A 16855-nucleotide genomic window follows, 5' to 3' on the forward strand; every position below is an offset into this window, starting at 1 on the left:
CAGGAAAGGTCGAAGACAAGAAGAAGAAACTCTGCACAAGGAACATCGCCATAAACAATAAAGTCCTGCCCGCAGAGACGGAGAAATACTGCAGTAACCCAACCGGAGATGTGACCGCTCCCCTCGAGACTGTGCAAGACGTCAGTCACGGGTGGGAGATCACCCTGTACCCGGCGTTCCTGACACGGGCGTGACTTAAACCAGTCTCCCGTTGCCGCTCAGGTAACTCGACGGTTGGACTCTACCTCTCGCCTACCGTTGTAGTCCCTGTCTCACCATGGACGGGCATGTACTTCTACTGACGGTGGTGATTTCGGCTTTCGCCATGGTAAGTCATCTATTAATGATCTTATCATCCGTGGTTTTGTTTTGCGAATTCTTTGTCATTGCTTAATCATGGCAGCTGGGATATCACACACAGATCGTGTAGATCAGTAATGGCCGTGTCATGCTGATGGTATGATATGACTACCAAGCGAATGTTGTAGGACTCAGGGTGGCTGAACGGAGGGTAGATATTGTCACGATATTTGCTTCATAAACGTTGACTCAACACTGCTATACTGGAAACGTACTGAAACAGAACATAGTTCTGGATTAACACTCAATATCTAAGTTACCTGCCTCCAGTGTGCCAATGTAGTCTGAAGAACAACTTATTGTCCCATCGAAGATGTCAGTCCCAAACTGTTTGTCTCTTACACGATAGTATTGCAAGACTTTTACTAGGCGTTATAGGTGGATATACGATCTGCTGAATGTGCTAAGCCTTAATACAGAGGTAGGATCCAAAGCGTCTGCGAAGTCTTCATGTGGAGTTCCGAGTACACGAGCCGGATTAGGGATTGAGGCCAAATAATTTTAGGGCAGCCATGCGGAACCTCCTTTTGTCAAGTTCTTCCACTCGCATGTTCCGAGGATCATCAACTTCACAGTACAAATATGTGAAGCAACCATGAGTTTGTGGTGTGGACCACCTCTTCGTCCGTCTCCCTTGTCCATTCTGCACTTACCCTTGATTTGTCGGATATCGGGTAATGTGATCTAGCTTCGCTTGTAAATTATTTATGAAGTAGCTGCTGTTCACTACAGGCGATTGGATGGTGGCTCGGGGACTTTAACAGTTTCGTTCCGTTAGTCATCGTGTTATGTTTCATATATTGTTCTGTATTTGTTTTATGCCTGTTTGTTTCTACACCTCTGAGTAATGTGCTTTACTAGACTATGGCGTTGTTGTGTACAATGTTCAACTACTCTACAGTGTACTCTGGTGTAAAATGTTTATTCTAATCACAGTGGCCAGTATATGGCTAATATCATAAATCACTCCGTAATGGCGTGGTGACGTAAGTGACGGGATGGTGACGGAATAACGTCTCACTGGAGCCGACGGTATTGCAGGGACGTATTGACGTCATCGACAGCTATGGTATTGAGTTGAGGACGATTTGGGTCTTTTAGCGTGATCTGGGCAGAGGTTATCGCTATCGCATGTGTGTCACACTGATGTTATGACACTAGTGATAGAATTCGTGCATCACACCCGTTGTCACTCGGGAAATACAAGAACTCTGACACTCGTTTTGAAACTAGAATGACACAGATACGAGGTTCTAATCCCCGCAAAATTACACGTGAGAGCGTCCGTCGAGAAATGTGATTAGAGGAGAGGGATATATGAGGAACAAGATGACCTGAGAAGTGACGTGTGAGATTTACACATTAATTTGTATGTAGAGGTAATCAAATGACCAACTCCTAGCTATGATAATGTCAGGTTTATAGTGATGTTAAATTCAATTCTAAATATTCCCCCAAAAGCGATATGAAAGACCGTACTACGAGGAGAAGACAGGAGCAATAGGGGCGTGAATACCGTGGATGAGGCCATTGTGAGCAGGACAATAGACCATTGTTGTCAGTTGATCTTAGAGTCCATCGTTTACCTGTCATCATTCACTTGTCTCAACACAACAGATAATCCTAACAGGTAGAGTGCCACATGGGACATTGTGCTCTCATTGCTATGCAGCGAAACAATGTGAATCACATGTTTCCGAGCGTCGTGGAACGCGGAAAATTATCGGATGATCATATAACGAAGTGAAGACGCTGTGTCCAAAACAAAGGCATGTCCCTGTAGATGGATTGGAAATGTCTAATGCAAGTTAAGTGAGTAAAGCATATTTTAAACCGTTTTTGACACTGTACACAACATTGTGACCATTGAGTAGGACGCCTTGACGATCCAGCTCTACTCCACATACTACTCTATGTTCAGGATGAGCGAGGAGTTTACCAGACCAGATTTTTGGAGGTTCGTGCGAACACAGATGGAAACTCAACCCAGGTTATGCATGCATCCCCTGAGTTACTATACATGTCATGCATTTTCTTTCAAAACAACGATTGCTGTTTGAAATCTGTATGAAAACCACTGAACAAAGCGGTTTGTGATTTGTCATGAATCCTACCTCAGAGACTTCCTGGTTGAACACAAGGTCCGCCGATTGTTGGAACAGGTTCCCTGTTAAGAGACCCACCGAAGCGTACAATCACGAAAGGCAGGCCTGGGTGTTTGAAAAGATCATGGATAGTTTTGCCCTGAACATTATCATTCCCAGATTTTATCTGAACACTATCAACTTGTAGCAGACGTCTGTATCGTGTGAAACTACAAGCGTTACACACATTGCTATATTGCTGTTACACATGGATCGTGGGTAAACTAACATGTTGTTAGTGACCAACGTGTGATGTCTGGCACATTCTCACACAAACAGGACTGACTATACGGCTTTTGTTTGGAAAACTGTTCCTGTGAATGTAGATTCACCTTCCATGCCTTTCCTCCCATATCACCGACCCAACCCACCACTAACCCCTGTACCGGTGGGGCCACACCCCTCACGTGAGCGAGGTCAGGGGTGTACCTGACACTACTACCCTGTTCCATGTGGATGTTGACAGACCGGAAAGTTGAATACTAACGTGACATCTGACCCGTCCCATCCAACATGTCTGTCCGCCCAGCCAGCCTTACACTATCAGGTGAAATAATAGTGTAAATGATTATTTCTAAAAACATATAAGTATGAGACTAGCGTCTGTCCGCCTATATATACACTAGTCTCTTGGACAAAAATACGTACTATGCATCCAAGGACTCGGCGTACAGTGCTGCAGCCTTGGAGCAAGGCTAGACCCGCTTGACACCAGGCAGCAGAATGGTGTATCATGTTCCATGTAATCAAGGAAAATGCCTTGAATCCATTGTTACGGTGTGGAGCGGAAGACACCAACTCGAGGGTATTGCGTTTCATGTATGTATAAAACATTAGAACGGCGTTCTGGTTTAACGACATGAATTATTGGGATGATTTATGAGTGAGTGAGTTTAGCTTTACATCGTACTCAGCATTATTCTAGTGAAAAATATAGGAATCTATACCGAAACGTCGCATCACAGAAATGAAGGAGTTGTCACCCATACAGTATCATACTTTTTTATTCGCTTGTCACACCCAAGTCCCGACTTCAGTGACCAAAGACTATTTTTGGTGTCACCAGTCGTGATATTCTTGGACACAGCTAAAGGCGTCTTACCCTTAATCACCTCCTGATTATAGGTGCCTGTGTGAAACAGGGCGGCAAAAAACTGGTCTGGATAATACGTTCGAGAAAATGTATGTCGTCTCTTTGGTATATGATTAGAACGTGATTCATGGGTTTGAATGTCATGCACGAACGAAGACCTCAGTTTCTCTGACCCCTCTCCCATCGTGGGATAGTTGCTTCACTGATCTCTCGGTCACGTGACCGTAATCTCATTCCTCCCTTGAATGATTTGAGGAGAAGGGAATCTAGCACACCTCTGGTTGTTCTGCTTCAGGAAGCACGCTCTGAGATGACTGACTCTGAGCATCATTTCTGATTGTCCCTTATACCAAAGCCTTAAGAAGTGCTGAATGAGTACCTATTACAATATATATCGATAACTATCAATGACTAAGTTCTGAAATTCATCTGCAGTAAACCCCCAGACCAAACATTTACATGTATAATATTAATGTAGGACTTCGGGGTACATTCATCAACTATGACGAATTCAGCAGCAAACATTTCATGGGATCAAGAATACCCATGAAATGTTCAGGTTTCAATTTGTAATACACATTCATTCACATGAAAGCTAGTTTCCTTTTATTCCATGAATGTTTTCAAATGGAAAGAGTGTATTGTAACTCGTAAGAGGTTGATGTTCGCTTCCCAAGCCTGAGACATTCCCCGATTTAAGTTTATTCCTCTGCATACTGACCCACTGTGGCAGTGTAAAAAATATTGAGAAATGTATTTGCTGATAACATGACACCTCGTTCCTTTCATCGCCTGCCAAAAGAAACCAACTCACAAATATGAGATAGGCGTTTACCTGTGACAGGGTTAGTTTGAGTATAAATTTAGGAACAGCTGTTTGCCTGTTACAGGGTTAGTTTGAGTATAAATTTAGGAACAGCTGTTTGCCTGTTACAGGGTTAGTTTGAGTATAAATTTAGGAACAACTGTTTGCCTGTTACAGGGTTAGTTTGAGTATAAATTTAGGAACAACTGTTTGCCTGTTACAGGGTTAGTTTGAGTATAAATTTAGGAACAGCTGTTTGCCTGTAACAGGGCAAATCGAGCATATATTTGCTGACAAGCATTGTTCTGTTATAGGACTAGTTCGATCATATATTTAGGGACAAGTTCTGCTCTATTACAGGACCAGACGAACAAATATTTGCAGCAAGCGCTGTTTTGTTACGGGACTAACATATATACTGCTTCGACTAGCTTGTAGTAGGTATTAGACATGAAATGATATATCACTTGAAAAAATCAAAGCTTGTATACAATACACTTTATGTATCCTGTGTATTCAAGCATGCCACACATGCTATCATCTCAGCGGTGTAAGTGCTGTGTGAATAATTGCCTGTGATATTGTATAGCGACTCGCTCTAATATTTTCAAGAAGTGACTCGGGCCGGTCCTGTAAAGCGACTGGCGTCACTGTTGTCATTCATGCGTGAGTCTGTACATATCGGGACATCGGGGTGAGTGAGTGATTGATTGAACCGATGGATGGACGAGTGAGTGGGTTTGGATGGGTAGCTGACGATCGCAAACACACAGCAACTTATTCAGTTACAAACTATTTAAAACTATTTACGTGAGTTTCAAATCAGAATGTCGGAATGTGTAGGGCAGGTCTTGTCGAATGGACAAGGAAGATGGTGGTCTTGGGTTGGGCTCAGGTGGAAAGTTTCAATCTCGACATACTTCTAACACAACTAAAAGAATGGAAACTAAAGACTCGAGAACAGCTTAAGATTTTCCAACCAAGGATCAGTCCTGTGTGTCAAGTATGTTTCAGGTATTACAGGTATGTCAGATATGTAGGGTATGTGGGAGGATTTGAAAATTTCAGAGACGGTATGTCTGCTCAGGTGGGTTGGATGTGTCAGGTAGGCTCGGTGTGTCAGGTGTGTTATGTATTTCAGGTAAGTTCGGTGTGCCAGGTGTGTTGAGTGTGTCAGGCATGTTGAGTGTGTTAGCCGTATTGTGTGTGTCAGGTGTATTGAGTGTGTCATGCGTGTTGTGTGAGTCAAGTAAGTTGGATGTGTCAGGTGTGTTGGGTGTGTGAGGTATGTTGGGTGTGTTATAATAGGTTATGTGTGTTGAGCGTGTCGGGTGTGTTATGTACGTCAGGTACGTTGGATGTGTCATGTGTGTCTTGCGTGTCAGGTAAGCTATCCAAGTGTTTGTTATAGACGTGCAGGTTTCGATAAGTTATATAATCAACCAGGTGTATTTACCTCAACCACTACCAACAAATACCCAACGAATCTCTCCCACGTCAGACACTTCCGATATAACACCTGTCAGTTTTCCTACTCAAAGTTACTATTTGTGTTTGAACGACACATGGAAGTGATACACATGTGTCAGACTGTATGGATGTAAACTTCTTAGATTGGTACTTATTTTTTACCAGTCAGCGCCAATTAGCGCCCTCCGTTGTTATGTTATATTTATCTGCTTCATCGTTTTTCAATCCCATGATGAGGGAGTAAGACTATACCCCAAACGCCTTGACTCTCACAATGCGGTAGTTGGCATCCACAGATTCTCACATTTTAGTGTTTCTGGTTCAGCCCTGTGATGGTCCAGTGGTCATCTGAGTCGCAACCTTCTCCGGCCTCTGTCACTGTGCCTCTGTCCTCAACACACCATATAAAGAGGACAGTCAATCACTTGCTCATATACCTTATTTCATGCTTATTTCAAAGTCATAACAGTCCCGCATTACACGCATGGCTGAACTACAGCTGCCGAGACCCCCTACCGACATCACTGTCAGCCCAATGTATATGTAGTAGCGGATAGTGGTGTGAATGTTGGTGGGTGGATCCACCGCACACAACCCAACGCTGCTTGTGGTCACAGATGACGGACCTATATTTCCATCAAAAGCAATGTTTGAAGCAACTCTGAAAATATACGTACATAACTAAGTATTTGTGCAAAAATACATAACATGACTTAGATATACATGTATGACACTTTTTTATATATATTCACAGAATACAGCTATCCCGGACAATGCACTGCCATAAATAAATCCTTAAATATAAACAGTAGCATGAAAAGTATTTTTACATACATATGTCATTTAGGGTAATCAGAAAAAAACCCATTGCAAATATATAAACATCAACATTAAAACTATTCACACATACATAGATTACAAACACACGGGAACGTCCTATTGCCACAGCCTGATTTTTTATCTCCTAATTAGGACTTAGTATCTCCTAATTAGTACATAGTATCTCCTAATTAGGACTTAACTAGGACAAGTACATGCATATACGACAAGATTAAGCAGCGTCAAAATAGAAAAAGAAACTTCAGCAATCTCCAGCAACAAGCGGTAGTCAACACCTCCGGATCCCATTGTAGCACTACCATCATCAAGCGTGGAACCAAAAGACAGTCGTCAACCTTAGCTCCAAAACCCTGTCACCAGCCCAGACCTCCCTTCTGTCGAAGGGCCTACAATTCATCCCAACCTGCAAAATCACCCCATCAGATGAATTCATCACTAGCATTGAGAGTGGCCTTTGACAATTAGCTAAAATGGCAATATTGAATACCTGAGACATCAGACAGCTGATATTATTAGAAAACCCACTAGACAACGCAGCAGCGTCTCTTCCCAAGAACGAAAATCCATCAAAGAACTCCGTGAATACAAAACCATAACCAGTACCGAAGCAGACAAAGGCAAGGCAGCAGTAGTTATCGACAATTTCTCAGTAAATTCCTTGCTCCCTTGGGCAAAGAAGGGAAGTCCTTCATCATCGACTCATCATCCTTTGTTAGCAAACTGACAGATTCAAACGTACCAGGAAGGATGTTCAGCTACCTTTTAGTACATATATTACATTATTACATTGGCAACCAGACTGTACAAAACCCCTGAGGATGCATATACCAACTAAACTGCAATTGTGGCAGTAGCTACGTTGGAGAAACGTCACGCCCATTTGATATACTTCTCAAAGAACACAAAACATCAGTTGGAAAGGCCGACAACAAATCTGCCCTTTCTGAGCACATCAAAAACAACCCCACCCATTCCATTGACTGGCAACATACTAGCATCCTGGCTACCAACGTTCACGATTGGTGCAAACGAAAACTACTAGAAGTCATCAACATCAGGAGATTAACCCTAGAGATTAATAGAGATCAAGGTGTATATCTCCCGAGTACCTGGAACATCACAAAAGCCCCCCCGATGTCATTTACTCAGTTGTATATCACTCTGCTGTGTTTATATCTCCGCATCGTTATTGTTTATATAACGTCTATTTCATCTACCTCATTGATTGTATACACATGCACATCTCAGGCTTCCTGTAAGTCTAATTATCTGTATATGACTCTGCTGTCTACACACCTGTTAACTGGCTTTACGTAATCCCTTTTATCATTGTTTTTATAACTGCATTTGATCTGTCCTCTGTGATTTGTTTGTATATACATGCACTTGTCTTCATCCTGAAAGTACTGGTATATATAATATGACTGACTTTGTGTGCTGGCGATTAGGTGCCTGATTCTGAGGGTGTAGGTTCGAATCCTAAATGACCTGATCTTCTAGAAATGATCTATGTGACTGTAAACAAGTTATGTGTGACACAACTCAAACTAACAGAAAATAGCTGACCAGAGAAACGAAGCCTTTGCTGAGGGGCTACTGTTAAACTGGGTAAAAGTGCAGCATGCATTTCATTGAGAAGGTTTGTTATATTTTATTTGTAAAGTTATAGCTGACATCTGTAAAGTACGCAATAACTATATACAAGTACTTGAAACCTAAAAACTATGAAACTAATGATGATTAAAACATGGTTTGGCAACATCTATACCGACATCACTGTCAGCCCCATACTTACATCACTGTCAGTCCTATATTGACATCACTGTCAGCCGTATACTGACATCACTGTCAGCCCCATACTGACATCACTGCCAGCCGTATACTAACATCAATGTCAGCCCCATAGTGACACCACTGTCAGCCGTATACTGACATCACTCTCAGCCCCATATTGACATCACTGTCAGCCCCATACTGACATCACTGTCAGCTCTATACTGGCATCACTGCCAGTCCCATACTGACATTACTGTCAGCCCCATACTGACATCACTCTCAGCTCTATACTGGCATCACTGCCAGTCCCATACTGACATTACTGTCAGCCCCATACTGACATCACTGTCAGCTCTATACTGGCATCACTGCCAGTCCCATACTGACATCACTGTCAGCTCTATACTGGCATGACTGCCAGTCCCATACTGACATTACTGTCAGCCCCATACTGACATCACTGTCAGCTCTATACTGGCATCACTGCCAGTCCCATACTGACATCACTCTCAGCTCTATACTGGCATCACTGCCAGTCCCATACTGACATTACTGTCAGCCGTATACTGACATCACTCTCAGCTCTATACTGGCATCACTGCCAGTCCCATACTGACATTACTGTCAGCCCCATACTGACATCACTGTCAGCTCTATACTGGCATCACTGCCAGTCCCATACTGACATCACTGTCAGCCCCATACTGACATCACTCTCAGCTCTATACTGGCATCACTGCCAGTCCCATACTGACATTACTGTCAGCCCCATACTGACATCACTGTCAGCTCTATACTGGCATCACTGCCAGTCCCATACTGACATCACTCTCAGCTCTATACTGGCATCACTGCCAGTCCCATACTGACATTACTGTCAGCCCCATACTGACATCACTGTCAGCTCTATACTGGCATCACTGCCAGTCCCATACTGACATCACTCTCAGCTCTATACTGGCATCACTGCCAGTCCCATACTGACATCACTGTCAGCCCCATACTGACATCACTCTCAGCTCTATACTGGCATCACTGCCAGTCCCATACTGACATTACTGTCAGCCCCATACTGACATCACTGTCAGCTCTATACTGGCATCACTGCCAGTCCCATACTGACATCACTCTCAGCTCTATACTGGCATCACTGCCAGTCCCATACTGACACCACTGTCAGCCGTATACTGACATCACTCTCAGCCCCATATTGACATCACTGTCAGCCCCATACTGACATCACTGTCAGCTCTATACTGGCATCACTGCCAGTCCCATACTGACATCACTCTCAGCTCTATACTGGCATCACTGCCAGTCCCATACTGACACCACTGTCAGCCGTATACTGACATTACTGTCAGCCGTATACTGACATCACTCTCAGCTCTATACTGGCATCACTGCCAGTCCCATACTGACATTACTGTCAGCCCCATACTGACACCACTGTCAGCCCCATACTGACATCACTGTCAGCCGTATACTGACATTACTGTCAGCCCCATACTGACATCACTGTCAGCTCTATACTGGCATCACTGCCAGTCCCATACTGACATCACTCTCAGCTCTATACTGGCATCACTGCCAGTCCCATACTGACACCACTGTCAGCCGTATACTGACATCACTGTCAGCCCCATATTGACATCACTGTCAGCCCCATACTGACATCACTGTCAGCTCTATACTGGCATCACTGCCAGTCCCATACTGACATCACTGTCAGCTCTATACTGGCATCACTGCCAGTCCCATACTGACATTACTGTCAGCCCCATACTGACATCACTCTCAGCTCTATACTGGCATCACTGCCAGTCCCATACTGACATTACTGTCAGCCCCATACTGACATCACTGTCAGCTCTATACTGGCATCACTGCCAGTCCCATACTGACATCACTGTCAGCTCTATACTGGCATCACTGCCAGTCCCATACTGACATTACTGTCAGCCCCATACTGACATCACTGTCAGCTCTATACTGGCATCACTGCCAGTCCCATACTGACATTACTGTCAGCCCCATACTGACATCACTGTCAGCTCTATACTGGCATCACTGCCAGTCCCATACTGACATCACTCTCAGCTCTATACTGGCATCACTGCCAGTCCCATACTGACATTACTGTCAGCCGTATACTAACATCACTCTCAGCTCTATACTGGCATCACTGCCAGTCCCATACTGACATTACTGTCAGCCCCATACTGACATCACTGTCAGCTCTATACTGGCATCACTGCCAGTCCCATACTGACATCACTGTCAGCCCCATACTGACATCACTCTCAGCTCTATACTGGCATCACTGCCAGTCCCATACTGACATTACTGTCAGCCCCATACTGACATCACTGTCAGCTCTATACTGGCATCACTGCCAGTCCCATACTGACATCACTGTCAGCTCTATACTGGCATCACTGCCAGTCCCATACTGACATTACTGTCAGCCCCATACTGACATCACTGTCAGCTCTATACTGGCATCACTGCCAGTCCCATACTGACATCACTCTCAGCTCTATACTGGCATCACTGCCAGTCCCATACTGACATCACTGTCAGCCCCATACTGACATCACTCTCAGCTCTATACTGGCATCACTGCCAGTCCCATACTGACATTACTGTCAGCCCCATACTGACATCACTGTCAGCTCTATACTGGCATCACTGCCAGTCCCATACTGACATCACTCTCAGCTCTATACTGGCATCACTGCCAGTCCCATACTGACACCACTGTCAGCCGTATACTGACATCACTGTCAGCCCCATATTGACATCACTGTCAGCCCCATACTGACATCACTGTCAGCTCTATACTGGCATCACTGCCAGTCCCATACTGACATCACTCTCAGCTCTATACTGGCATCACTGCCAGTCCCATACTGACACCACTGTCAGCCGTATACTGACATTACTGTCAGCCGTATACTGACATCACTCTCAGCTCTATACTGGCATCACTGCCAGTCCCATACTGACATTACTGTCAGCCCCATACTGACACCACTGTCAGCCCCATACTGACATCACTGTCAGCCGTATACTGACATTACTGTCAGCCCCATACTGACATCACTGTCAGCTCTATACTGGCATCACTGCCAGTCCCATACTGACATCACTCTCAGCTCTATACTGGCATCACTGCCAGTCCCATACTGACACCACTGTCAGCCGTATACTGACATCACTGTCAGCCCCATATTGACATCACTGTCAGCCCCATACTGACATCACTGTCAGCTCTATACTGACATCACTGCCAGTCCCATACTGACATCACTCTCAGCTCTATACTGGCATCACTGCCAGTCCCATACTGACACCACTGTCAGCCGTATACTGACATCACTGTCAGCCCCATATTGACATTACTGTCAGCCCCATACTGACATCACTCTCAGCTCTATACTGGCATCACTGCCAGTCCCATACTGACACCACTGTCAGCCGTATACTGACATTACTGTCAGCCGTATACTGACACCACTGTCAGCTCTATACTGACATCACTGTCAGCCCCATATTGACATCACTGTCAGCCGTATACTGACATCACTCTCAGCTCTATACTGGCATCACTGCCAGTCCCATACTGACACCACTGTCAGCCGTATACTGACATCACTGTCAGCCCCATATTGACATTACTGTCAGCCCCATACTGACATCACTGTCAGCTCTATACTGGCATCACTGCCAGTCCCATACTGACATTACTGTCAGCCCCATACTGACATCACTGTCAGCTCTATACTGGCATCACTGCCAGTCCCATACTGACACCACTGCCAGTCCCATACTGACATCACTGTCAGCTCTATACTGGCATCACTGCCAGTCCCGTACTGACATCACTCTCAGCTCTATACTGGCATCACTGCCAGTCCCGTACTGACATTACTGTCAGCCCCATACTGACATCACTGCCAGCTCTATACTGGCATCACTGCCAGTCCCATACTGACACCACTGCCAGTCCCATACTGACATCACTGTCAGCTCTATACTGGCATCACTGCCAGTCCCATACTGACACCACTGCCAGTCCCATACTGACATCACTGTCAGCTCTATACTGGCATCACTGCCAGTCCCATACTGACATTACTGTCAGCCCCATACTGACATCACTGTCAGCTCTATACTGGCATCACTGCCAGTCCCATACTGACACCACTGCCAGTCCCATACTGACATCACTGTCAGCTCTATACTGGCATCACTGCCAGTCCCGTACTGACATCACTCTCAGCTCTATACTGGCATCACTGCCAGTCCCGTACTGACATTACTGTCAGCCCCATACTGACATCACTGCCAGTCCCATACTGACATCACTGTCAGCTCTATACTGGCATCACTGCCAGTCCCATACTGACATCACTGCCAGTCCCATACTGACATCACTGTCAGCTCTATACTGGCATCACTGCCAGTCCCATACTGACATCACTGTCAGCTCTATACTGGCATCACTGCCAGTCCCATACTGACATCACTGCCAGTCCCATACTGACATCACTGCCAGTCCCATACTGACATCACTCTCAGCTTTATACTGTGTATGATCACACGTGAGTTCAGTTTCACGGGCGAGATAATCCTTGTATAAAGAAACATTATAGGCAATTGTCTCTGTTTGATGTCAAACAAGATGACGTCATGGGAACATATTCAGGAGAGCTTTTATGATTCCCTCTCATAGACGATAAGTAGTTTTTGCTCATTTGAACAGAGAAATACTCTATGTACTATTAACACACAGAAACCCACACACGCCCAATCATTACTTGAATGGATTATAGCTTGCTGACAAGCATTCTGCTTGAACTTCGCTAAGTTGGAGACGACAGTCGGTGACTAACAATGGGTGTCTGGGGAGTGACGTTGTTTTCAGAAGACATCACGTTTCCTGTCTATTTTCATCATGAAATGAATCATGGATCAATGGTTGAATATATACGAGAAGAGCACATGTGTCTATATCACTTTAGCAGTAGTTAATCCGTCGAAATATTGGTGGCGTCACTCCTCTGATAGTTTGTATAGTTCTTCAACGACAAATACTTTGCTAGGTCATTTATGACAGGAAAGTCGAAACGTTCTTGATTAAACATATACTTGTGATATCAATTTTAAGATTTGTTCCACATTATATGTTTCGTGTATCATATAGTTGGAAGCTGGAGTGAGTGAGTGAATGTGGACTATTTTACAAGATCACCCTACTCACCCACCTCTATGGAAGGTATTATTGCACCCAGGCTTTGCTTGCGGGATTTTCGCAACTGTAAAACTCAATATTTTCAGATGGATCTGCACATAGATAACTGGATCTTAAAGAAATTACTTCACTCGCAATAGTGTCATGAATTATTCGGAACTCAAATCTCAGGAACAAGTTATTCCGAAATCATACCATGCATGCACATTTCATTACACTGTTACACCATTTGTGTATTTCATGTTACACTGTTACACCATTTGTGTACATCGTATTACACTGTTACACCATTTGTGTACATCGTATTACACTGTTACACCATCTGTGTACATCATTTTACACTGTTACACCATCTGTGCACATTTTATTACACTGTTACACCATTTGTGTACATCGCATTACACTGTTACACCATCTGTGTACATCGTATTACACTGTTACACCATCTGTGTACATCATTTTACACTGTTACACCATTTGTGCACATTGTATTACACTGTTACACCATTTCTGTACATCGTATTACACTGTTACACCATTTGTGCACATTGTATTACATTGTTACACCATCTGTGCACATTTTATTATACTGTTAAACCTTTTGTGAACATTTCATTACACTGTTACACCATTTGTGTACATCGTATTACACTGTTACACCATTTGTGTACATCGTATTACACTGTTACACCATCTGTGCACATTTCATTACACTGTTACACCATTTGTGTACATCGTATTACACTGTTACACCATTTGTGTACATCGTATTACACTGCTACACCATTTGTGTACATCGTATTACACTGTTACACCGTCTATGTACATCATTTGACACTGTTACACCATTTGTGTACATCGTATTACACTGTTACACCATTTGTGTACATCGTATTACACTGTTACACCATCTGTGCACATTGTATTACACTGTTACATCATCTGTGCACATTTCATTACACTGTTACACCATTTGTGTATTTCATGTTACACTGTTACACCATTTGTGTACATCGTTTTACACTGTTACACCATTTGTGTACACCGTATTACACTGTTACACCATCTGTGTACATCATTTTACACTGTTAAACCATCTGTGCACATTTCATTACACTGTTACACCATCTGTGTACATCGTATTACACTGTTACACCATCTGTGCACATTGTATTACACTGTTACACCATCTGTGCACATTTTATTATACTGTTACACCATCTGTGTACATCGTATTACACTGTTACACCATCTGTGTACATCGTTTTACACTGTTACACCATTTGTCTACATCTTGTTACACTGTTACACCATTTGTGTACATCGTATTACACTGTTGCACCATCTGTGTACATCATTTTACACTGTTACACCATCTGTGCACATTTCATTACACTGTTACACCATTTGTGTATTTCATGTTACACTGTTACACCATTTGTGTACATCGTTTTACACTGTTACACCATTTGTGTACATCGTATTACACTGCTACACCATCTGTGTACATCATTTTACACTGTTAAACCATCTGTGCACATTTCATTACACTGTTACACCATTTGTGTACATCGTATTACACTGTTACACCATTTGTGTACATCGTATTACACTGTTACACCATCTGTGCACATTTTGTTACACTGTTACACCATTTGTGCACATTTCATTACACTGTTACACCATTTGTGTACATCGTATTTAACTGTTACACCATCTGTGCACATTTTATTACACTGTTACACCATCTGTGCACATTTTATTATACTGTTACACCATCTGTGTACATCGTATTACACTGTTACACCATCTGTGTACATCGTTTTACACTGTTACACCATTTGTCTACATCTTGTTACACTGTTACACCATTTGTGTACATCGTATTACACTGTTACACCATCTGTGTACATCATTTTACACTGTTAAACCACCTGTGCACATTTCATTACACTGTTACACCATTTGTGTACATCGTATTACACTGTTACACCATTTGTGTACATCGTATTACACTGTTACACCATCTGTGCACATTTTGTTACACTGTTACACCATCTGTGCACATTTTATTACACTGTTGCACCATCTGTGCCCATTGTGTCACACTGTTACACCATTTGTGCACATTTCATTACACTGTTACACCATTTGTGTACATCGTATTACACTGTTGCACCATCTGTGTACATCATTTTACACTGTTACACCATCTGTGCACATTTCATTACACTGTTACACCATTTGTGTATTTCATGTTACACTGTTACACCATTTGTGTACATCGTTTTACACTGTTACACCATTTGTGTACACCGTATTACACTGTTACACCATCTGTGTACATCATTTTACACTGTTAAACCATCTGTGCACATTTCATTACACTGTTACACCATTTGTGTACATCGTATTACACTGTTACACCATTTGTGTACATCGTATTACACTGTTACACCATCTGTGCACATTTTGTTACACTGTTACACCATTTGTGCACATTTCATTACACTGTTACACCATTTGTGTACATCGTATTTAACTGTTACACCATCTGTGCACATTTTATTACACTGTTACACCATCTGTGCACATTTTATTATACTGTTACACCATCTGTGTACATCGTATTACACTGTTACACCATTTGTGTACATCGTTTTACACTGTTACACCATTTGTCTACATCTTGTTACACTGTTACACCATTTGTGTACATCGTATTACACTGTTACACCATCTGTGTACATCATTTTACACTGTTAAACCACCTGTGCACATTTCATTACACTGTTACACCATTTGTGTACATCGTATTACACTGTTACACCATTTGTGTACATCGTATTACACTGTTACACCATCTGTGCACATTTTGTTACACTGTTACACCATCTGTGCACATTTTATTACACTGTTGCACCATCTGTGCCCATTGTGTCACACTGTTACACCATTTGTGCACATTTCATTACACTGTTACACCATTTGTGTACATCGTATTACACTGTTACACCATTTGTGTACATCGTATTACACTGTTACACCATCTATGTACATCATTGGACACTGTTACACCATTTGTGCACAATTCATTACACTGTTACACC

General features: G+C 43.1%; 1 protein-coding gene across 1 annotated transcript in view; it reads left to right on the plus strand.

Annotated features, from left to right (window-relative positions):
• Positions 1-202: 202 nt before the first annotated feature.
• LOC137285336 (uncharacterized) overlaps positions 203-16855 on the plus strand; it is a 135010-nt gene continuing 118357 nt past the window's right edge. Inside the window, exon 1 of the mRNA XM_067817701.1 lies at positions 203-328. Within this exon, the coding sequence (XP_067673802.1) occupies positions 278-328 (51 nt within the window). The 5' untranslated portion in view covers positions 203-277. The remainder of the gene's footprint in view (positions 329-16855) is intronic.

This window comes from Haliotis asinina, chromosome 5, assembly GCF_037392515.1.
Source record: "Haliotis asinina isolate JCU_RB_2024 chromosome 5, JCU_Hal_asi_v2, whole genome shotgun sequence".
NCBI lineage: Eukaryota > Metazoa > Mollusca > Gastropoda > Lepetellida > Haliotidae > Haliotis > Haliotis asinina.